The sequence below is a fragment of the Octopus bimaculoides genome, chromosome 7 (genome assembly GCF_046866305.1).
Source record: "Octopus bimaculoides isolate indiv1 chromosome 7, ASM4686630v1, whole genome shotgun sequence".
Classification (NCBI taxonomy): Eukaryota; Metazoa; Mollusca; class Cephalopoda; order Octopoda; family Octopodidae; genus Octopus; species Octopus bimaculoides.
In genome coordinates, this window is record NC_142934.1 from 60,677,935 (window position 1) to 60,701,182 (window position 23,248).

A 23,248-nucleotide genomic window follows, 5' to 3' on the forward strand; every position below is an offset into this window, starting at 1 on the left:
ATGCTTTGTAAGCTTACATAGTATTTTTAACTTATTTCAGTCATTAGATTGAGACCATGCTGGGTCTCAATCTAATGAACTTTTAGTTGAATGAATCAATCAAGGACTTTTTTTTTAAAGCCTGGCACTTATTCTATTGATTTCTTTTGCTGAACTGCTAAGTTGCAAGGATATAAACCAACCAAGATCAGTTGTCAAGTAATGGTGGGGGACAAACATAAACACACATATATATATATGACAGGCTTCTTTGTTTCCATCTACAAAATACACTCAGAAGGCTTTGCTATGCCCAAGGCTATAGTAGAAGGCACTCATGCCATGCAGTGGAACTGAACCCAGAACCATGTGGTTTGGAAGCAAGCTTCTTACTACATAGCCAAGCCTGTGCCTTGTATTGCATTCCATCTTTTCTGCAACTTTAACTGTTTTATTACTATATTTCCATAGAAATACACTGCCTTTGTTTCATCACATTGAAACAGTGAGTTTGTATCATAGAACAAAGGATAAATGCAGACAGGTTGGCATCAAAAGGCTTAACATGCAACAAATCATGCCAAACTATTTACACATTGATTATTTCATATTAATTTCTTCTTCCTGAATAATGCTTTGCCAATATTCTAATTACCTTGCTAATTTCAGAGTAAAAAAATTGGGTTAAGGTATAAAACATGGTGGCCCAATTTTGAAATTTGTCATAGGCCTGCAGCCATAAATGATTTTTCTTTCACCAATTTTTTTTTATTGCAATTAGCTTTAATTTTCTGGTTAAAATAAATTCAAATTGGTTCCTCTGAAATTCCATAAGAATTATAATTTTATTTACTTAGGCAAAGGAGAAGCAGTGAATTATGTATATAAGTATAGCTAGCCATCACTCAAGAAAATATGGCTTGGTAATATATGCTATGCTTTTACTAATTGTTTTAGCTTATGTAATCATGAGCCTAGGCACTCTTGGTTCCCTCACCCTAGACCCATAGGGCTCACCAACACCTGGTTGGTACTCATTACAGCTGAGTAGACAAAAACAGCATGAAATAAAGTGTCATATTCAAAAGCACAATGCAATAGCCAGTCCAAGAATTGAACCTATGACATTATGATCACATACTTAAAACTCTTACTAGGCTACATACTTTTAAATCCATGTACATGAGTGTATATACATACATATATATATATGTATAATATCGTGGGCACAGGTGTGGCTGTGGTTCAGAAGCTGGCTCCCCAATTGTGTGGTCTCAGATTCAGTCCAAAGGTAACTGTTGATTTATCTAAGATTAGTCTCAACTTAACTATCCTATCACATACCGACTACCTCAATTACCTTCTCTATTTACGTTTCTGTCAAAAGTATGCCTACACTACACCCCTATCACTGTCGCCTACCACAGCAAACTTTTGTTTCATGCCAGTGAGGAATTTAGCGAAGATTTCCCTCGGTCTTACTTCATGCACACGTCTACATGCCATTGCTATAGCATTTTTAGTAATCTAGCCAGTCCTTCTTTTCCTTGCGCCAACATTGATTTTGGTGGCCCTGAAATTGTGGACTTAGGAGGAAGAGTGGAGAGACAAATGAGGAATTGTTGTCAGCACTTGCAAAGAAGATTTGTGTGAACTTGCCAGCTGGCAGAGGGCTCTGGTACACAATTTACTCAATCCTGTACAACGTCTAATGAGCACACAAGTTGACCACAATGGGATTAGGACTCAATATGTAAGAACCTGAAAGATACGCCAATAAGTATTTCATCTCACATGCTAACGATTCTACCAGCTATATATCATCATCATCACACACACATATCTTATTGTTGTCATCGTCATAATTATCATTATCACATGCTGGCATAAGTTTAATGAAACTTGCTCGAGCAGTTCTATTACCTGCTTTCCATATAAGATATTTTCCTTCAACTGTTTCTCACAATTTGAAAGGAATGGTGCAACTGAAACTATAGACTTTTGCTTACCGGAGTATATAAAGAAACAGAATTCCTTTTATCATCAGGCGGTGTTAATGACATGCAGACAAAACATTCATAATACACACACACACACACACACATAATGATCTTCTATGCAATGGGCTTCCTCTCAGTTTCCATCAACTAATTACATTCACAGCCTGAAGCTTTAATAGAAGACATTTATCCAAGGTGCTATGCAATGGCTCCTTCACAGACCCATACAAACACACACACATTATATATATATACATGAGACAGTAGGGTGTGATTAAACTATGCTATCTAGCAGGTCAGATTTTCTATGACAGGTTACCCTTCCTGTCACCAACTCTCACCCTGTTTCCAAGTGACATAATATTTCCCCATGGATAAACATATTTTGACAGAAGTCTGGAAATGATTGGCACTGCTTGTATGGTGGTGATACTCATTTACAATTATTATGTGATGTCAATATAAGAGACATAACTAAGGTAGTGAATTGGCAAAAATTGTTAGCATGCAATGCAAAATGCTTAGTGGCATTTCATCCATCAGTATGTTTTGAGTTCAAATTCTGCCATGGTTGACTTTTCCTTTTAAGCTTTCAGGGTTGATAAATGTAATCAACTATTCCACTTTACCACGAAATTGCTGACCTCCTGTCAAAATTTGAAATCTGTTTAGGAGACATAACTGCATACACACAAACTATGGGATTCTTTCAGTTTCCATCTATTAAATTCACTTACAAGGCTTTGGTTGGCCTAGCAGTTATGGTAGCAGACACTTGCCTAAAGTCTCACACAGGGACTGAACCCGAAACCATATGGTTGGGAAGTAAAATAATTAATCATACCGCCATGTCTCATTATTTGCCTGTAGATATCTGATTTTGAATGGATGCACATACAAATTATTCAATGAAGAGTAACAAGAAAAAAAATGACAACACGATTATTTCTTTTTATAGAAAATAATGGTAATAAGAAAATATTTAATCTTTAAATATCTGTAAAAATTGGTCACATACGTAATCTGAAGGAAGAATATTTTGTTCAAGGTTTTTACATTGATAGAGTTTAAATTATTATCAATTCATCAATTTGTCAATTTATAAAGGAATTTAAATAACGAGTATTGAATCCATGATACGCAAGCAAAAAAGTGTAAATGTATTTACAAATACTTTAAAAATTTGTTTTATCGTATATTTGTCATATTTATAGTTTTGTAAAACTCGCTTCTCCATACAAGCACAAAAAGGTGTTTTTAGGTCTTTATTTTTTTTTCGTCTTTAAAAATTTAAACATTTGCATATTATTGAAGCGATTGCTCCCTTTCTTGATAATCACCGAAACGAGAAGTAAGTATCCAATCTCGTGAACCTGGCAAACGCTGAACAAAGTTAGTCTTTGTCCAAGGGGCATAACTCATGGCACTAAGCTGTCAGAATTATTTATGAATTACTTGTTTTTAATTTAGACTAAAACTAAATAATTGCTTAAAAACTAATAATTACTTTTAAGTAGGTGCCTGGCAATTTTTATTAAATCAAATTCTATTTGGACTAACTTTGGTGTACTAATAATAACTTTCGAGAAAAAAAAATGTAATATCAGCTCCAGCAAAATTTAGACGTAGAATATAGGACGAATGAAACTGAATACTGAAAAACTGAAGTGCAGCATTCTATTATCTCTTCCAGCTGAACGAGCTCAGAGAAATAATTGGAAAAAAAACAAAAGACTGCCATATCATTTTCATAACGTAAGTTATTTCGTAACGCTGAGCATGTCACAGAGCTTTTGTTCCTATATACCATTAATTTTTTGCACTTTTTACAATGAGATGATAGTCTTACATTCTAATCATAATGTATGATACTTTTCTTTGCACCTCTCTGCTCAGATTACTCCATATGGTTGTTATCTGGTTTAAACCATGTAACTGTAATGTTGGTTACAAATGATGTAAGTTATTTCTGCCAATACCAGTAAGTAAATCACTATATGTATTAGTAACACTGTTGCATCACTGTAAACTAGGGTTTTGGGATTCATATGTACCATGTTCCTGGCAAAAATTCACTTCAGTCTTCATTTAATTGTAGTCATGCTTCATGGGTTAAAACCAAATTTTCAGCTGGAATACGAAGAAGACATTTATTTTAACTGTAGTTAAGCTTCATGGGGTAAAACCAGAAGGTTTTTCTTCTGGAATATGAAGGAAGACAATGTGAATAATAAAGGTCAACTGTTACAACCAACCAGTAAACAATTGAAGAATATAGAGAGGTGATGGAGATATGTTTGGGTTAAACTATATACTTCTGTGGTTCTTGTCTTGCTGTGGAAGTTTTGCTGCTTTTCTTCTTGGTTGATGACTGTCTGCTGACATTTCGAGATGTTGAACGTCGATGTAGGAATCTCCTATGCCATGATTCAATCTTGAAATAAATAGAAAATAAAAAATAAGTAAAAAATATACTTTTAATTCATTTCATTGTAGCTAAAAGCATTGAGACAACCAGCTTGGTAGTAGTAAATTAAGAAACTAATTAACTCTACCACCTATGAACAGAGAATGTTCTTTCAACAGGTTCCTTATAGTTTCCTCAATGTATTTCATTTACAAGGCTCTAATAATTGCCATTTGTTCAAGTTTCCATGCAGTAGAATTAAACCTTGAACTACATGGTAGAAAAATAAACTTGTTTTAACCAAGCATTCATGATTATACTTGTGTGACTCTACCATACATCAAATCTGGCGATAACTTTAACGAATTTTGAAATCCTGATCATTAATTTGCTTGAAGCAAGTTTTTATCTTTAGATTTGAATTTTAGTGCCAAGTTCTATAACATCAAGATGAAATGTGTTTATGTATTTGAAAGCTCTAGGTCCAGTGTTTGGTATTTAAACCAATTATACTTTCAAATAGATAAATACATTCAACCATGATGTACTGAGAAATTATGAATTAAAACTCAAATCTAATGAGAAAACTTGTTTCAAGAAAATGAATGATCTGAATTTCAATTTAACTAAAATTTTATACAGCTTGGTGTATCACATGGGAATATTATCACAATAATACAATCACATAGTTATTTTCATTTAGTTAACCCTCTGAAAGGAAAACAAATATAAATATATAAATATATGCTTACTCGGTCAGAACAGAAGGATAGGAGTGCTAACATCACCAAAATGATCAAAGTTAAATATGTCCAAAACCGGAGCCAGTTTCGATATTTCTGCCTAAAATAGAAACAGTAAAATATATTTCAGGAGTACTTTTTTGTTTTTTATTTTGATAGCCAAACTCTAAAGGAACCTACAAACTAAATGTTAGAACAGTGTTAACATATTTAATGTACTGAATATTAAAAAGCTATAAGGTGGTGAGCTGGCAGAATCATTAGCACACTAAGCAAAATGCTTTATGTCATTTCGTCTCTTTATGTTCTGATTTCAAATTCTGCTGAGGTTGATTTTGCCTTTCATTCTCTTGGGTCAATGAAATAAGTACCAGTTTATGATGGGTCAATGTAATTTACATACACAATCCTCAAAACTGCTGGCCTTGTGCCAATATTTGAAACCAATATTAAAAAGCTAATTAGAAATAATTACGCAGTAAAGGAGATAGATACAAAATCAACTACAAATTGGCATAGGAAATTATGTACATTACAGTAAATACCTACTTAATGATTATCTCCTTACTATTCTAAGAAAGCTATTCTTTAGTGAGGTAGTATATTAAGAACAAATGTAACCAACTTTATCACCTGTACTTGCTAGAACAATAGAAATAATATTGCCTTTTATCCCACTGCAGTTATAGCTAATAATTTTTCTGTTCTCATTACATTAAATATTTTAACACTAATTAAATTATTGTTTTTCATACAGACGGCATCTTTGAACATTTTATTCTCTAATCTATAAACAAAAGTAAAATATTAAAACTTCTCAGTATTATGACAACACTAAGTGACTTCCTAATCGATGTTGACTTTCAGATATAGGCATCACTGAATGGCTGAGAAATTTACTTCCCAATCATATGGTTTCAGGTTCAATCCAAATTTGCAAGCACCTTGAGCCTCATGCTGACCAAATCTTTGTGAATGGATTTGATCAATGGAATTTGAAAGAAATCCCACATATGTATGTAAGTGTGAATGTGTGTGTGTGTGTATGTTTGAATCTCCTTGTTTTGACATCACTTTGCAGTGATGTAAAAGAGTATCACTGTCATACAAGTGGCATTCTTCATTTCTTATCTTCTGTAGGAACATGTTTGGCCATGGGGAAATATTACATTGTTTGGAAATAGGTGAGGGTTGGCAACAGAAATAACATCCACCGTAGTAAAATCTGCCTTAATGAATTCTGTCTGGCCCATGCAAGAATGGAAAAGTAAATGTTGAAGATGATGATTATATTATAGTTGACAATGAAATCAGCAGGGAATTTATCATGTCTAGGTAGGTGTCTATCAAGGCTTAGTTACTCTCTCACTCTAATTAATATAATTCTCCAACCTATAACAGAGGAGACCAAGAGTGGCTGTCCATGGAAACTTCTACATACTGAAGACCTACCTCTTAAGTCTGTGAAAGACTTAAAAGACAAACAAACATAGAATTGAGGGAACAAAGTTTTAGAAAGTAGAAAAGCAAATTTTTTCTAAAATGAGGGAAGTAGGTGTGCTTAATAAGCAGAAAATGGATGAGATGCAAACTACGAGTGCACAAGAGGTGCATTAGGATCACAGGCAGTCTGATGGTGAATAAAGACTTTGATGCAATCATCATCATCATTTAGCCTCTGTTTTTCTATTCTGGGTCAGACAGTCTGACTGGGACTGGTAGCTGGAGAGCTGCACCAGACACCAGTCTGGTTTTGCTTGATTTCTACAGCTGGATGCCCTTCCTAACACCAACTACTCCAACAGTGTAGTGAGTGCTTTTTACATTCCACTGGCATGGGTGGCTTTCATGTGTCACCAGCACTGATTTCACTGGGTTAGACTTGTCTCTTCAAGCAAAGCAAATTGCCAAAGGTCATGATCACTTGTCATTGCTTCTGTAATACAACAGTAAAATAAATTCTTTTCAATGCTAAGGAGTTCTATAGAAGTAGTCGATAACTACTGTTATTTAGGCAACTTGATCAGAAGTGGAGGAAGATGAACTGAAGATATAGTAGCCAGAATATGGGTAAGGCAGGAAATGGTCTAGGAGCAATCACCTTTGCTGACAACAAAAGGATTCTTCTTTGAGTAAAGAGTAGACTGTATTGCTTGTATATGAAGTGAAATGCTGTACAATGATGAAAAATGGATACTAAATGCAAAAGGTATGTAAAGATTGGAGAGAAATGAATAGGCATGCTCTACTGGATAAACTAGGTCTAAAAGTTATCATTTGTGATGTGTAAGTACAAAGGTTGCATTGTTACAGACATTTAATGTCTATGGATGATAACAGATAGGCAAAAAAGTGGCAAAAGATCCAAACGGATAGAAACTGTAGAAGAGAGAGACTAAGGAAGGTATGGGTAGAGGTAATAAAACCTATTCACAAGATGTTGGACCTTACAAAGATGACAAAGGAATGCAACAAATGAAGAAATACAGTGTTTGAAATGACCCATCCAACCCAAGCAGTCACATGAAAGCAGATGTAAAAATGATGATGCTGATAAATATTTAATTAACTCTAAAAAAGTGAAACACTGGCCCAACACATATCCATTGAATTGTTAAGGCAATTATTTTACTTTCGATCATTCACTATGGCAAATGTTCCAATTCATGGGCCAAAGAATTTGGTTGATCCAAGTTTATTAGACAATTTGAATGCTTACCATTCAAGAAGTTCATGTAAATGAAGAAAACGATTCCGGTATTCTTTTGGGAGTTCAAAATGTGATTGCATTGGAAACATTGATTCAAAAAAATCATTTAAAATAGCTTTGACCTAGAAGGAAAAAAACGAAAAAGAAATCAGTAAATTGGTAACATATTTTGCTTGTATAGTTAAAGTGAATGTTTTTATGAATCACAATGATACAGTGTCTATATCTGGTTTCTGTTGTTTTGTGTGGATTAATGAATGCGAGACAAATCGTGCCAGTCACTAGAGTGAACATCAGTTCATTGTTGGCAGATGCTGCAGAAGGAATTGATTTCCCCATTGAAAACCAATGGATCAATTAACTGCACAGTGCTCCAGCTGCTGCTGCCAACAACAATGAATTATATCAGCTGTGATACATATTTAAAATCAAATGTTTTTACTATCGAGCAGAACAATGACAATACAAACTACCAAACTATTAGCTGGTTGCTCAGTTGTCCTGCCAGCTTGTCCATTTATACTTTAAATTGCAAGAATAGCTTTTACTGGAAGTGACAATAACCTTGCTCCTATTAATACATGATTTGCTAAAACTTCAGCCAAAGCCAATTGAATAATTAGAATATTCTTCAAAATGTGGCCATAACATACTATATCAAAAGGTTACAGTCAGTCCTTGGCAGACGTATTTATTATTACTCTAGTGTGAGACATTTAGCAGTTGATAGTAACAAGGAAATGGAGAATACAACCTTATAGTATAGGCAATGGAAGTAGATTAAAACTGATGAGTATTTTGCTACTTAAGAGTGCTGAGTTCAAATCTTGCAATAAACAAAATCTCTGAGACTGGCCTTGCCAACCAGATAAATAAATTGTTTTGCAACAGACACCATGGTTGCTTGGATAAAATAAAGTCCTTCTTGTCTACAAATGCAGACATTTTTCAGACACAAGTAATAATATACTCAAGAAACAAGTAGTTAAGTGTATATTTTGGATATACACTAATATCTAGAATTCAGATTACTCTGCCAAATGCAATGCATTTTTATTCACATTGTTTTGAATTAATCATGCATTATCTCATGGTTTTGGGATATCGATGGTGTAATTTATTTTTTGAATTACATTGTAGGGTAGGTGTGAGAGGGCAGATCTGGTCAGTTTGAACATAAAACTGGTACAATATTTGGGTCGGATATGGATGGTCTAACTGTTAAAGGGTTAAAATAGATGGTAAAAAGTGTCTGAGTTAATGTAATTATAATGGACAGATATAACCAATACATTAACAAAAGAACCATTCTGCAAGAATATAGCACGGCTATGTAGTTAAGCAGCTTACTTCACATCCATATGGTTTGGATTCAGTCTGACTGCATGGCACCTTGAGCAAGTGTCATCAACTATAGCCCCAGGTTAACCAAAAATTTCATTGATGGAAACTGAAAGAAATCTATTAGGCATTCTTTTATGTGTTTCAGTCATTTGACTATGGCTATGCTGGAGCATTGCCTTATAATTGAAGAAATTGACCCCAGGACTTAAAGCCTGGTACTTATTCTATCAGTTTCTTTTGCTAAACTGCTAAGTTATGGGGACATAAACACACCAACATTGGTGTCAAGCAATTGTGGAAGGAACAAACACACAACTATATATATATATATATATACAATGGGCTTCTTGCACCCACTACACTCTCTGAGTGGTTGGCATTAGGAAGGGCATCCAGCTGTAGAAACTCTGCCAAATTAGATTGGAGCCTGGTGTTGCCATCCGGTTTCACCAGTCCTCAATCAAATCGTCCAACCCATGCTAGCATGGAAAGCGGACGTTAAACGATGATGATGATGATGATGAAATCCACTCACATGGCTTTGGTCGGGTACCTGCCCAAGGTGCTACACAGAGGGACTGAACCCAGAACCATGTGGATGGAAATATATATTTATAATTTATGCAGACAATTTTAATACCAAAATTTGGTTGAGAGTATGGGTGTCAAGGATTTTATCAAATTTAGTATGGTTGATAATTCATAGTTGCAAGGACTGTAGCAGATGAAGGAACTTCATAATATTATCAGTAGTAGTAATGACTACAAAAAATAGTGCCATTTCAGTTTATAAAACCCAGAAGTTTAATGTACTTACCATTTTGGCTTCTGCCATTGAATGGTCGATATTATCATTTAGGCAGATGAACTTTCTGCAATTAAAATACAACTTGTAATATCATACAAGGATTCTTCAGCGACAAGGAATTGAGTATGGAGACAAAATATCAGGAGTACAAATGCTATACTCGGATATGAAGACATTATCAGAAAGCAATTCATTTTGGGAATGCTAAGTAATATTGAGAAACAGTAGCCATAAAGGACAAAATGTTAGGGAACTTACCATTCATATCACTTACTATTGTCATGAAGAAGATGTAATAAATCTGTTTGCTTCATTTCAGTTTGTTTAGCTGATAATAAATCTCATACTTACTTCATGACTGGAGAAAAAACACACTCACCAATGGAAGCAATGTAGATATTTACTAAAAAATTGAAAAAAAAAAAAAAAAAAAACCCATCCAGACTAGCATGGATAAAATAAGAGTGATCAGCATAATTAATAAATAAATAGAAAAATAAAAATAAGAGACTAACTTCGGATGTTTGCGAATGTCATCGAGCTGTGCAACAACTAATGAAATGTTGGTCTTTATCATTTTGAAAGCAATTTCTCCATCTCCACTTGTCACATGTCTGGGCAAGAAAAAACAAAGATTCAAACATTACAAATGGTTTACAAACTTTTCAATGATTGAAATACCTATAGTATATCTTATTATGTTCAATTCAGCATGTATATTCTTTCACCTCATTGAACCAGAATGTGGGCAGCTTTGCCCCACACAATAGTTTGTAGTCCAAGAGAGAAGGAAATGAGAAATTGTGATGGCTTTACTTTTTGTAGCTGAATTAGTGAAAGTGTCTGGGATCATCATCATCGTTTAACGTCCGCTTTCCATGCTAGCATGGGTTGGACGATTTGACTGAGGACTGGTGAAACCGGATGGCAACACCAGGCTCCAGTCTGATTTGGCAGAGTTTCTACAGCTGGATGCCCTTCCTAACGCCAACCACTCAGAGAGTGTAGTGGGTGCTTTTACGTGTCACCCGCACGAAAACGGCCACGCTCGAAATGGTGTCTTTTATGTGCCACCCGCACAAGCCAGTCCAGGGGCACTGGCATACCCTTAGATCTCAGTAGATTTATGATTGGTAGCTATTTGGTCTATCACCAGGTACATTATCAATTTTGTGAGTTTTCAGTTACTTAAATGAAAAAAGAAAAGAAAAAGTGTATAAGGGAAGGGCAAACAGCTATAAATGTAGTGGTTCTAACATTTTGTACGTAAATATACAAATTTACAAAAGCCTTCTTACTTATCTAATGTCACAATATTGATGAAAACATTTTTTCATAGTTTCTGTTTAAATAAATTTAAATCTATTTTATTGAAATACTTACTTATATTTTGATTTGGGTTTAAAACTTTTCTGAATAAGCTGCTGGATTTCTGGACAAGTTAGAAAAAACTCCCGGTTCACTTGGGGCTGAAAAATTTTCCAAATATAACCCAATGCGAATTAAGGTAGAAATTTTAATTCTAAGACATATGAACATGAGGGGAAATTGAGAGATGGACTCATCAGCATGGTATTAAAGATGTCAAATAAATGAGAGAGAGAGAGAGAGAGAGAGAGAGAGAGAGAGAGAGAGAGAGAGAGAGAGAGAGAGAGAGAGAGAGGGGGAGAGAGAGAGAGAGAGTGAGAGAGAGAGAGGGGGAGAGAGAGAGAGAGAGAGAGAGAGAGAGAGTAAGAAAAAGAAAAAAAAGAGATGAAAGAGAGAAAAAGAAAGTGAAACTACAAGAGATGTGTTGGCAGCTTGTGATAACTATAGAATATATAAATTGAGGAAAGCATTTCAAGTATTGTTGAAGACTAAGGGCAGATTAAGCCAAACATGAAGAAATATGGTAGCTAGTAGGTTTTTAATGTTAGAATACATGGACACAAAAGAAAAGCGAAAACAAAGCAATGAAATCATGTACATGTTTCTACATATTAACATGGAAACAAATTGCTTGTATGTGTTTTAGCAGCCAAATCTCTCTTGAACCACACCCAACCATCTTAAAAGAAGGAAGGACACATTGGAGAAAAGAACATATTAGGTAGACTTGGTGGGAAAATTTTTCACCATAGGTCTGCTTAATGAGGTTTACTTCGGGTTTAACAACAACAACAACAAAACACACAAATTGAGTATTTGACCTTCACGTCTTACCAAGATCTGCAAGAGCTGGTTTAATGAACAAAATAAAAAAAATTTTTAATGGTTTTGGAGAACAAAATGAAAAGAACTTGCATCATATAAGGATGACAGTAAAGTCAAAAAAGAATTACAGCATTAGTGAAGCAGGATTGCAGTTTGTAGAAGCTGCACAGAAGTGTTACTATAGCAACAATGCAAGCAGTTTAACAGTGTAAATATAATATTACTTAAAATAACTACTTACCATATTGATTTCATAGTATTTTTCAGTTGAATCTCTTACTTTACTTTTATTTTTTGATGACAGTACTGAAGATGGTGATGATTCTGATGATGATGATGAAAATGATTTTGAGCAGTTTATAAAAATATTTTCAAGTTTCAGCAATGTCTGCAATAGAAACACGATATTGATAAATGAAAATAACAAACACAAGGAAATACAAATAAATAATTCATGGCATGTGGCCTAGTCTTTTGATTTGGTTTGTGATGGGTTTGATTTGTGGACAGGGCAGTGCATTGTTGATATTGGGCAAGGCACTTCATTTCATGTTGTGGAGGCATGTGGCTTAGTGGTTAGAGTGTTGGACTTCTGTTCATAAGATTATGGTTTCAATTCCTGGGCCAGGTGATGCATTATGTTCTTGAACAAAACGCTTCCTTTCACATTGCTCCAGTCCACTCAACTGGCAAAAATGAACAATTCTGTGATAGACTAGCGTCCCATCGAGGTGGGGAATTTATGTGCCATGGAAACCAGCCCTTATGAATTGGCATAACTCAAGAAAATGAAAGTAAAATGAACAAATACTTACATTTAAGTCTAATGGAAGATCAAACAATCTTGTAGCTAAAGTTCTGATTTCACGATCCGAGAGAATACTGAAGGTAAAAAGAAAAGAGTATATAATATATACAGATGCATACTTAACTTATATGCATATATTACAACTAACTCCATAAGCCAACTTATATATGGATGTTCGACCTGCTAGAAATAAAAGCCAAATCACCCTCAAACTACATTTAATTGACTTTAAAATGATACAATTTTCATAAATTTCTAACATCTAAATATATAAGTTATAAATAAAATGTAGATCCAAAGCCCAAAGAAATTGGTGGTGATCCATATCAACAGAAGTTAATCTGTAAAAATTTGTCAGTGCCTTTTGAAAAAAAAGCTGTGTGTGGAACAAAAAATAATACTGGTTAAAAAAAAAATGAAAAGGAATTAATGATACATTTAAAGTGAGTCATACCAGAAGATTTCAAACATAAGCAGATATCTGTTGAAATTGAAAACAATCCAGTTGCTAAGAAAGTTAAAATGGACATAGAAAACGCAAGCCATTTTGTGATTGGGGATACTAAACAAGTCCTCCTCAAAAAGACTCCAGATGAAATGTTGATGGAAGTGACTAGTGAAGAACACATTGTAGAAAATTCTGAAATTAGAGAATCTGAGCCATCTGTTACAGGAAACAGTCTTTCTACTGAAAATGCTTTGTTGAGGAATCGTTCTAATGCAAAAACTTAAAAAGATAATGAAAGTTTGCAGGTAACTGATCCAGTTTCTGCCGAGAAAAGTGTAATGAAGGGAAAAGTCATAGAAATGAAAAATATATATGCTGTGAAGAAATAATAAATATAATTCTATGAGGAGAAAGGAAAAATAATTCTGTGTGGAAGAAAAAGAAATGGAATACAAAAAAAAAAAAATGTGTGTGGGAAAAAAAAAATCTCAAGGAGGGGGGGGTTGTGAGGTGCTTGTGTGGTGCCACATGAAAAACATCCAGCACACTCTGTAAAGTGGTTGGTGTTAGAAAGGACATATCAGATTGGAGCCAAGTGCAGCTCTCCAGCTCTGGTTAAACTGTCCAGCCCATGCCAACATGGACAATGGACTTTAAATGATGATGATGATGATGACATAACTGTATCATTCTTCACGGATTCCTCTTATTTGGTGATGGATGAAGGATATCATCATCATTGTTTTAATGCCTATTTTTTCATTCTTGCATGGGTCGTCAGACAGAATTTGGTGAGGCAGGTTTTCTATGATTGCACGCCCTCCCTATTGCCAATCCTTGCCTGTTTCCAAGCAAGGTAATATTTTCCCAAGACTAGACACTTTCACAGAAAACTAGTAATGAAGGATACCATGATGGTGACAGTTGCTTACAACTAACATGCCATGTCAAGGAAGGAGACAGTAACACACACAAATATAGAAAGTTGACACAACAGGGTTTTGTAACTTAACATCAAGGGGGTCACCAGTTTGTGTCCAACCACTGTCATACACTGGCATGTATGATTGTCTTCATGGTGAGGAAATATTTATCTCTATCTATCTATCTATCTATCTATCTATCTACCGATAGGATAGAAACAATGTAAGGCACAGGCACAGCCATTGTCAGTATTTGAATATGAAACAGGTGGATATATGTTTTGCTCCTTTACACTACTGGATTCAAATGTTGCCATTAAGAAAACCTGTGTAAGAAATGTCTAGCACAGAGAAAAAGATATTTCACAATTATCTAATAACTTAGAAACATGGGTGTTTCATTCACCATCCTTAATTCTTATTCAGGGACCTTCTGACTAGGAGGGCTATTTGACCTGAAAATTCTAACTGAACCCTCACCTGAAAGGTCATGTGCTGTTTATCTTGATATGAAGACACCATGTCACACATATATGGTTGTGATACATGTGCTTAATGTACTCTTATCAGAGGGTAGTCATGATGGGTGCATTGTGCTTCATATATTTGCATCCCAGCATCACCTTGATGGCATGTGCTGTTCTCTCACTCGACAATAAAAATAAATCTGTGACCATGAACAACACCAGTTTTGAAACCGTGACTGGCTTACGTCAATCTAAGGTGTACTAAATATGAAAATAGACTCTAAGCATTAACTCAATCTGTTAGAAATAGCAACTAAATTGCTTCAAATTGTATCCTATCACCTTATAAAAAGGTGATTGGACAACATAGTCTTATGAACAAAAATACAAGATGATCATGGCAGGAACACTTTTGATCAAGGATTTGCTCAATCAAGGCAGACTCGAGGTAACACAACAACAATAGCAACATAGACCTGCTCAACCAAGGCTGAATTGAGGCTAAACAGCAGCTGCCAACATCATCATCAAAGGTCTGCTAAATGAGGACTGACTAAAACAATTATATTTACCCTGATGAATCTGTGTCCATTTCATCAAAGATTTGTTCGGCAGTTATGTTTTCTTTCACACCAATTAAATAGTAGAAGTAGGCAAATGCAAACTGCATATCATTTGAGCTGCGCACTTTATGTGATGACGTGATAGCCCACTGTTCAGGAAAACTGAAAAGAAATTATAGATACGTTAAAATAGTTATACAAATATTAAGTGTTAAACCACTGCCTACCCTGACACATCTTTGAAGCACACTGATTTTATTCTCAAATAAAAACAATACAAGTTATTACACACTCTCTCGCACACATATTGTTACTGTATCCAATGCCATTTAATGCAAAGCGATTCTTCATATTCTCACTAGCCTTGTCTGTTCTGTGCATTTACCCAGTTGTGATCTCCCCTTTCTCCCTGCATTGTCTTGAGACATGTAGGCACCTAGGTCACCATCAGGCTGAGAGCAAAGCATGTGACCTAACCATTACTACTACTACTACTACTGCTACTACTACTGCTACTACTACTACTACTATTCATCATTATTTCTTCATCCAAAAAGCAGTGGGCTGGCAAAATTGTTAGTGCATTGGTAAAAATTACTGACATTCATTCCAGCTTGTTACATTCTGAGTTCAAATCCCACCAAGGATTTTATTCCATTGCAGTGCACTATAGCCTCAAGATGACCATCACCTTATGAGTGGAAAATGGAAGACAGAAACATAGTACACACACACATACAGACACACACGCACACACATTCACCACTTAAAAGGTGGTTGTTGAGTTAGAACACAAAAACTGGGATATTTACCAAGAATGAATATTTTACCTATTGGTATTAATAATACCTCTGTTGCTCTATTTCTTAATAAACCCACTAGCCTTTAGTAACATCAGCAACTGTTTTGGCTCTGTAATTCTATGTACATCATTAGCATGGCAGTTGCTGCTATTTCTAGCTGCTTGACAAGGCCAAATTAGGTCAAAATCATGTGATCTGGTATTCCAAACAGTGGAAGTAGTGGTGATTGTCTGTCACTGGTGATATCTATGATGCGCTTTTATGCACCAAATAACCATATATACATACACAATTACATAGACAGACTTCCACACAATTTCCATTTACCAAATTCACTCACAAGGCATTGATTGGCCTAGGAATTATAGTAGAAAACATTTGCCTGAGGTGCCATGCAATGAGACTGAACCTGAAACAACCTGGTTGCAAAGTGAGTTTCTTAACCACACATCCATGTCTGCATGTGTACACATACATACACACCCACAAATACATGTTTCGAGTGGGATCGTTTGCCAGTGCCCCCGGACTGGCTCATGTGCGGGAGACACATGAAATCTTTCGAGCGGGATCGTTGCTAGTGCCCCTGGACTGGCTCATGTGCGGGCGACACATGATATCTTTCGTGCGAGATCGTTGCCAGTGCCCATGGACTGGCTCTTGTGCGAGTGACACATGAGGTTTTTCGAGCGAGATCGTTGCCGGTGCCACTGGACTGGCTCATGTGCGGGTGACACATGAAATTGTTCGAGCGGGACTGTTGCCAGTGCCCCTGGACTGGCTCATGTGCGGGCGACATCGTTGCCAGTGCCCCTAGACTGGCCCTTGTGCGGGTGACACATGAAATGTTTCGAGCGGGATCGTTGCCAGCGCCCCTGGACTGGCTCATGTGCGGGCGACACATGAAATCTTTCGAGCAGGATCGTTGCCCGTGCTCCTGGACTGGCTCTTGTGCGGGTGACACATGAAATGCCTTGAGCGAGACGGGATCGTTGCCAGTGCCCCTGGACTGGCTCATGTGCGGGCGACACATGAAGTCTTTCGAGCGGGATCATTGCCAGTGCCCCTGGATTGGCTCATGTGCGGGCGACACATGAAATCTTCCGAGCGGGATCGTTGCCGGTGCCCCTGGGCTGGCTCTTGTGCGGGTGACACATGAGGTTTTTCGAGCGAGATCGTTGCCAGTGCCTCTGGACTGGCTCTTGTGCTGGTGACACATGAAATTTCTTCGAGCGAGATCGTTGCCGGTGCCCCTGAACTGGCTCTTGTGTGGGGTTCTGGGATTTTTCGAGCGGGATCGTTGCTGGTGCCCCTGGGCTGGCTCTTGTGCTGGTGACACGTGGTTTCTCGAGCGAGATGAGCGTGGCCTTTGCCAGTACCGCCTGACTGGCCTTCGTACGGGTGACACGTAAAAGCACCCACTACACTCTCTGAGTGGTTGGCGTTAGGAAGGGCATCCAGCTGTAGAAGCTCTGCCAAATTAGATTGGAGCCTGGTGTTGCCATCCGGTTTCACCAGTCCTCAGTCAAATCGTTCAACCCATGCTAGCATGGAAGGCGGACGTTAAACGATGATGATGATGATGATGACACACACACATACATATACACTCACATACATATACACACACATATACACACACATACATATAAACACACACACATATACACAGGCACATATACATACATAGACACATACATGCAATCCATGATATATAGATTCAAATAATTTAGTATTACTCATAATAAAAGCTCCTTAGTTTGTCATAGCAGAAACCACACAGAGGATGTAATAATATACACAAGAAAAGAATAAGAATAATATAAAGATATATTATATATGCTGGAGAAATATAATGAACTTTATTACCATATACATACATATATATGTATGTATATGCTTACACAATACTAATAAGGAAATTATGAGTCAAAGCTGTCCTTAATAATCAATAAATTGCTCTAGAACCAGATCCCATTTTTCTCTAATATTCTATAAACTCAGTAAAACAGGATACTTACAGGTTTTGAAGCTCTGCCATAATATTTTTGTCAATCATATGAGGCATGTGAGCAGGAACCTTGCGAGTTATGTAACCAAACATTCTGTTATATATGCGGTTGACATTGAGAATAGAGTCAGCAAATGTATCCAGTAATCTTCTTTGCTTTACAGAATGCACAGAATATTGTTCTCTGTTCTTCAAGGCATCCAATTTCTTAAAATCAAAGAAAAATCAACCAAGAAAATAATAATAATAATAATAATTATTATTATTATTATTATCAATTCTTTTACTAGCCACGAAGGCTCACATACAAAAACATTAAAAAACATACAACACAAAAGACAAAAGCAGGACAATATAATGGGTTTTTGCATGTACACAATATAAATAACAGTTAAAAATTAATTAACAAATTAAATTCCCAGTAGGGGAGGCACTTTAAGGTCCTTGTGGAAAAACCCACAAAAGCCACGGGTGCCTGAACAACAGGGCAAGAGCCCTTCTCCTTTTTTTTACAGGTGCACACTCAGAATTGGTCCTTTCACACTAGCCATTCTTCCAACATTCACCCACCTTTCAACAAGGAAACACTTCCCTCTCCACTCTCAACTTCCTTTTCAAGTGAAACTTGTAAAAGTTGATGAGGGCTTGGCCAAAGAGGAAAGCACCTGTCTTTAGCCCTTTCAAATGGGTCCACCATACTACCTCTTTCACTACAGCCACTAGACAAATAAAAATTGCCTGCCCCTCCCAACCATCCCAGTGGGGCAATCTTCACAATGGATTCAGCTGATAGCTGGATTTGTCCCACACACGACAGTAGGTGTTCAACATAAATCCACAGGTCAGCAATACTCGGGCACTGGACTAGGGTGTGCAGAATGGTTTCATCATTCTGGGCATACCTTGGGCAGGCCCAGCTGACGTCACTTCTGTGCCTGTAAAGTTTATCCTGAACAGGCAGTGCCCCTTGGTAGCACTGCCAAGCAAGGGATTTCTGGAAGTTATCAATAGGCTCAGGCCTGAAAGTTCTCCAAAGCGGACTGGTTAGTTGATCTTCATTGACGCCCAGAGATTCCCTGAGAACGTTGTTACACTTTCCTTCCACTATCCCTCTATAGAGCGCTAGAGTGGAATAATAATAATAATGTTTCTTTCTATTAAAGGCACAGGCCTAATGTTTCACTGGTACTTAATTTATCAATCTTGAAAGGATGAAAGGCAAAGTCGACCTTGGTGGAATTTGAACTCAGAATGTAAAGATGGACGAAATACTGCTAAGCATTTCACCCGGCATGCTAATGATTTTGCCAGCTCGCCTCACTGCCCTAATAATAATAACAACCAGGCAGCGGTTCTCATTGCTTCTGATCTTAACTGACTGGAAGTGCTATCATGTACATTGTTATGTTTTGGTGTAAAAGATGGGCTACAGCTAATATTCTGCTCAATACCAGATTTGCTTGTCAGTTGCTTGATTGTAACCAGTTGAACATGCCCTTTAGTGGCTGATATGTGCATCTCTGATCATGAGCAGGAGTAGTGGGTGAGCATCATAGCTATGTGTTGAGAGGAATTCTTTTGGGTTTGAATAATTCATCCCTTGAAACATGGGTGTTTTGTTCATCATCCCTAAACAACCCTTATTCAGACACCTTTTGAGCAGGATGGGCTACTCTACCTGAAGAAAATTATAATTGGGCCCCATTTGTAAAGTCATGTGCAGTGTATCTTGATATGAGGTCACCATCTCGTGCACATGTGGTTGAGATGCATGTTCCTGGTGAACCCTTATCAGATGGGTGGTAAACTGGGTTCTGTATATTTGTACCCCAGTGTCACTTTGATGGCATTCTCTGCTCTCGCACTCAATAATAATAATAATAATCCTTTCTACTAAAGGCACAAGACCTGAAATTTGGTGGAGGGGACTAGTTGATTACATCAACCCGTGTTTCGCTGGTACTATTGACCTCGAAAGGATGGAAGGCAAAGTCAACCTTAGCGGAATTGGAACTCAGAACAGTAAGACAAACAAAATTCTGCTAAAATAATAATAATAATCATCATCATCATTTAACGTCTGCTTTCCATGCTAGCATGGGTTGGACGATTTGGCTGAGGACTTGCAAGCCAGAAGACTGCACCAGGCTCCAATCTCATCAGGCAGAGTTTCTACAGCTGGATGTCCTTCCTAATGCCAACCACTCTGAGAGTGTAGTAGGTAATAATAATAATAATAATAATTTCAAACTTCTAGCACAAGGCTAGCAATTTCAGGGGAGGAAGTAAATTGAATACATTGACCCCACCAGTGTCCAAGTGGTATGTATTTTATTGACCCTGAAAGGATGAAAGGCAAAGTAAACTTGGAATCAATGAGAATGGTAGATACCAATATTTCACGATTATTGTGGCTTGTCAATACCATGCACTTGGATCATCTTGAAATGAAGGGAATCACTGGTCTGGGACTTAAAATGTAAAAAGAGTGAAATCTATTTGCTGATGTGCTGTGGTGCAGCATATGTGAAATAAAATTAAATTATGAATTAAAAGCAATTTTAGTAATGTGAACATTATTGGTTACACATACATAGTGTATGTGTTTTGCTTATGCACCAAATTTGCTGTGGGATAGCACCTGGGGAAAGCTTAGAGGCAAGTTGTCTCGGCTGGTCTGTAACATTCAGCTGTTCTTTAACACTTGGTGTCATGTAGGGAGCTCTCCTCGGATGTTATCCAGCAGCAAATTTGGCAAATAAGCAAAACACACACACCAAGTACAGTATGTGTGACTGATAATTTTTACATTACCAGAGCTGTTTTAAATTTGTAATATACACTTATATATACTTACAGCTTGCAACTCTACAAGTGGACCAGATTTCTCCCATGGAAAGACACCAGGTTTGAAAGAGAATTGAAATGCAGACATCAGATTTCTTGATTTGTGTAATATTGGCTCATGTTTATCATTCTGTTGCACTTCATTTGATCTGGGTGTGTTAAACAGCAGGCTTGTTGAAGATTTCCGTACTAAGCGATTGTGTATAGCGTCAAGAACCATCTTTTTTGTGTTTGTATGTGGCTTGGCATCTTTCTCATTTTGTATGTCAGGCATTGACTGATTTCTGTTTTGCCAAATCTTCCATAGCAAGTATTTGTGAATTTTATATCCTTTTTTAGTAAGTTCACCTAAGAAGACACGCCAAGAAAAAGAGATCTTGAGAAATTTTGGAGAATACTGAGAGGAAATAAAATAAGACCAATTATAGTGCAAAGAACTTTTCCAAACAGAAGAGTGAACATTTAAAGATACAAGCGTCTCTTATGATTTGTTTTAATGGTAAATCAATTAAATCAGAATAAAAGTTATCTAATCTTCTTTACTGGGCAAAAATAAATCCGGCAACCAGCATTAGGTAAGGTACGATGTTACTGTGATTGGAAGAGGAATAGTGTCTTTTGAGCAGGACAGTTTACCAGTACTGAATGTGAAAGAATGTACTATCCATATCTTGGACTAAAGCATTCAAAAATCCTGGAGTTAACGTTAGTTCCATAAGCACTCATATTCACTTCAACACTTGAGCAAATTTAATGCATAATTATTCACATTGTTTTGAATGAATCATGAATTATCTCATATCTTTGAGATTTTGATGATGAGATTTGTTTTTAGAATAACATAGTAGGGTAGGTGTGAAAGGCAGCATCTGGCTGGTTTGAACACAAAACAGGTAGAAGGTTGGGCTGGATGTGCCCAGTTAAAACATTAAAGGGTTAAAAGGTAACAGCCATAATATGCATTACACACAGATACACACAAAGACAATGAATAAATTGATCACCTTCTTCAAGCCGCTTTTTCAGGAAATCCAGTTGTTCCTTAATATCTTTAGGTAAAGCATCATAAGTAATGTTTGGTATTTTCTCAACCAGAACTACAGAGGATCTCTTTGGGTTAGGTTGTCTGAAAATTAGCAAATGTTTATATATATATATGTATATTGTTTCAGTTGCATTCACTGAGTTATATATAAGTATATATGCCAAGGAAGTTGAATGTTGACTACAGTAAAGATGTGTATAGAGGGCAACATAAAATTTAGGTTTGCTGGAGGGTACTGACATGGTTAGATTTTCAGGGTGAAGTCAACTGAAACTATAATTACATGTAGCATTGTCTTTTCTTATCTGAAGCGAAAGCAAAACCGTCAATGGCACCTGTGCCCAGCATCGCCTTCCTGGCACTTGTGCCGGATGGCATGTGTAAAGACATTCAAGTGAGATCGTTGCCAGTGCCGCTGAACTGGCTCCTGTGCAGGTGGCACGTAAAATACACCATTTTGAGCGTGGCCGTTGCCAGTACCGCCTGACTGGCCTTCGTGCCAGTAGCACGTAAAAGCACCCACTACACTCTCGGAGTGGTTGGCATTAGGAAGGGCATCCAGCTGTAGAAACTCTGCCAAATCAGATTGGAGCCTAGTATAGCCATCTGGTTTCACCAGTCCTCTGTCAAATCGTCCAACCCATGCTAGCATGGAAAGCGGACGTTAAACGACAATGATGATGATAAAGAAACACCTATACTGGAATTGAGATAAATAGCCTTAGCCAAAACATTGAAACTTTCACTGAGTTGACCTGATGAGTTACCAAAGTGAAATGATATAGGCAGAAATTTGAAAAGAAACAGACAAAAACCAATGTATACTCACAGTAAAGACTCAGGCATTTGGTTCAACTTAATAATAATAGATTCCGTTTCATTGATAGACTCTTGTGTAGCAGTAGGTTTTTCTAACTCAGCTTTCAATGCACTACTTTGATTTGTATTAACAATTAAATTAAAAGAAATCTGTGGAAATACAAAGATAGGGAAAGAAATTAACACAGATATAAAAGATAATTGACATTAAATGATTTAATAACGATTTCAAATTTTGACACAAATCCAGCAATTTAAGGAGAGAGGGTAAATCAATTACATCGACCCCAGTACTCAACTGGTACTTATTTTATGAACCCCAAAAGGATG

General features: G+C 36.7%; 1 protein-coding gene across 3 annotated transcripts in view; it reads right to left on the reverse strand.

The window, feature by feature from the left end:
- Positions 1-2,924: 2,924 nt before the first annotated feature.
- Positions 2,925-23,248, reverse strand: part of LOC106867695 (N-acetylglucosamine-1-phosphotransferase subunits alpha/beta) — a 61,074-nt gene continuing 40,750 nt past the window's right edge. The window contains exons 17-30 of one of the 3 annotated variants that reach the window (XR_016242637.1): positions 22,929-23,068; positions 22,059-22,180; positions 21,065-21,402; positions 18,218-18,414; positions 15,403-15,555; positions 13,000-13,066; positions 12,426-12,572; positions 11,375-11,460; positions 10,507-10,605; positions 10,001-10,394; positions 7,849-7,961; positions 5,139-5,229; positions 4,295-4,413; positions 2,925-4,109 (exon numbers count right to left, since the gene is read on the reverse strand). Coding sequence is in view for 2 of the 3 variants with exons in the window: in XM_089355379.1 (XP_089211505.1) it covers positions 4,282-4,413; positions 5,139-5,229; positions 7,849-7,961; positions 10,001-10,055; positions 10,507-10,605; positions 11,375-11,460; positions 12,426-12,572; positions 13,000-13,066; positions 15,403-15,555; positions 18,218-18,414; positions 21,065-21,402; positions 22,059-22,180; positions 22,929-23,068 (1,740 nt within the window). In the remaining variant the exon portion in view is untranslated. Of the gene's footprint in view, positions 4,110-4,141; positions 4,414-5,138; positions 5,230-7,848; positions 7,962-10,000; positions 10,395-10,506; positions 10,606-11,374; positions 11,461-12,425; positions 12,573-12,999; positions 13,067-15,402; positions 15,556-18,217; positions 18,415-21,064; positions 21,403-22,058; positions 22,181-22,928; positions 23,069-23,248 lie in introns of those variants that run through there. The other 2 variants (XM_089355380.1, XM_089355379.1) reach the window with 2 other exon arrangements.